This window comes from Trypanosoma equiperdum (genome assembly GCF_001457755.1).
Source record: "Trypanosoma equiperdum strain OVI genome assembly, contig: ctg_79, whole genome shotgun sequence".
NCBI classification, from domain to species: Eukaryota; Euglenozoa; class Kinetoplastea; order Trypanosomatida; family Trypanosomatidae; genus Trypanosoma; species Trypanosoma equiperdum.
The window spans coordinates 6910-7721 of NW_027124753.1; the positions used below are offsets into that span (position 1 = coordinate 6910).

Below are 812 nucleotides of genomic sequence, written 5' to 3' on the forward strand. Positions count from 1 at the left end.
GTATCGTTTTCAGCCTTTGAGAGTCGGATAAAGAAATTCGGAAGGGATTTTAGTGGGTTTGAAGGAAAAGTAATGTGGGCTGTTGAGCTTTTTAGAAGATATCATAGTTGTTGTGCCAAGTTTTTTAAAATTTTCTCTCTTATCTGAAATTAAGAAGGGACGCTTCAGCATTGAAATTCTCTCCACTGTTCATCAATTTTTGTAAGCTTTTGGATCGAAGGTTTAACCATAGAATCATATTTGTGGCGGTCTTTGAGGTATATATAGTCTGCCTCCTTAATATTGTGGAAAACGATAGTTTGTTCAGTCGTTAAATTAGTCTCGTGTAAAGTGTCGCTGTTGGCGTGCATTACATACCGACAATCCTGCATATCCACTGTCAACAACCACTCAAATATTAATTCATTCCTTATAACTTCTCCGACCATTATATCTTCATTGAGTGCGACATAATCAGTATGTGCTTGAAAATTTCTGAATTTTCAAACTGACTCTACTAAGTCTTTCAGAGGTTTATAATCCACAATTTCCTTAAGTACATCTTTGGACAGTGTGTATGCATACCCAACTGTATGCCATGTAATTTTATCGCTAAATTCTTTAGGATATCAAAATTTCCTTTCCATATTTAACTTCTATCGTGGTAATATTTCAAGGTATTGGAAGTATAATGGCACCCTCATAAATATATCATCATCTGCTTTCATTATATAGGAATTAGTTGGTCTGAATATTTCATTTGCAAATTTGACCCACAAATATGTCTTCTTGCTCATAGTAAGTTCCACATTCCAAACCCAAATACCTTCTTC

The 812-nt window shown here is 34.7% G+C and overlaps 1 pseudogene across 1 annotated transcript; it reads right to left on the bottom strand.

The window, feature by feature from the left end:
• Nucleotides 1-254: 254 nt before the first annotated feature.
• Nucleotides 255-776, bottom strand: TEOVI_000371300:pseudogene (annotated as a pseudogene). Its single transcript has one exon. A coding segment is annotated over exon 1 (522 nt).
• Between the last annotated feature and the right edge of the window lie 36 nt (nucleotides 777-812).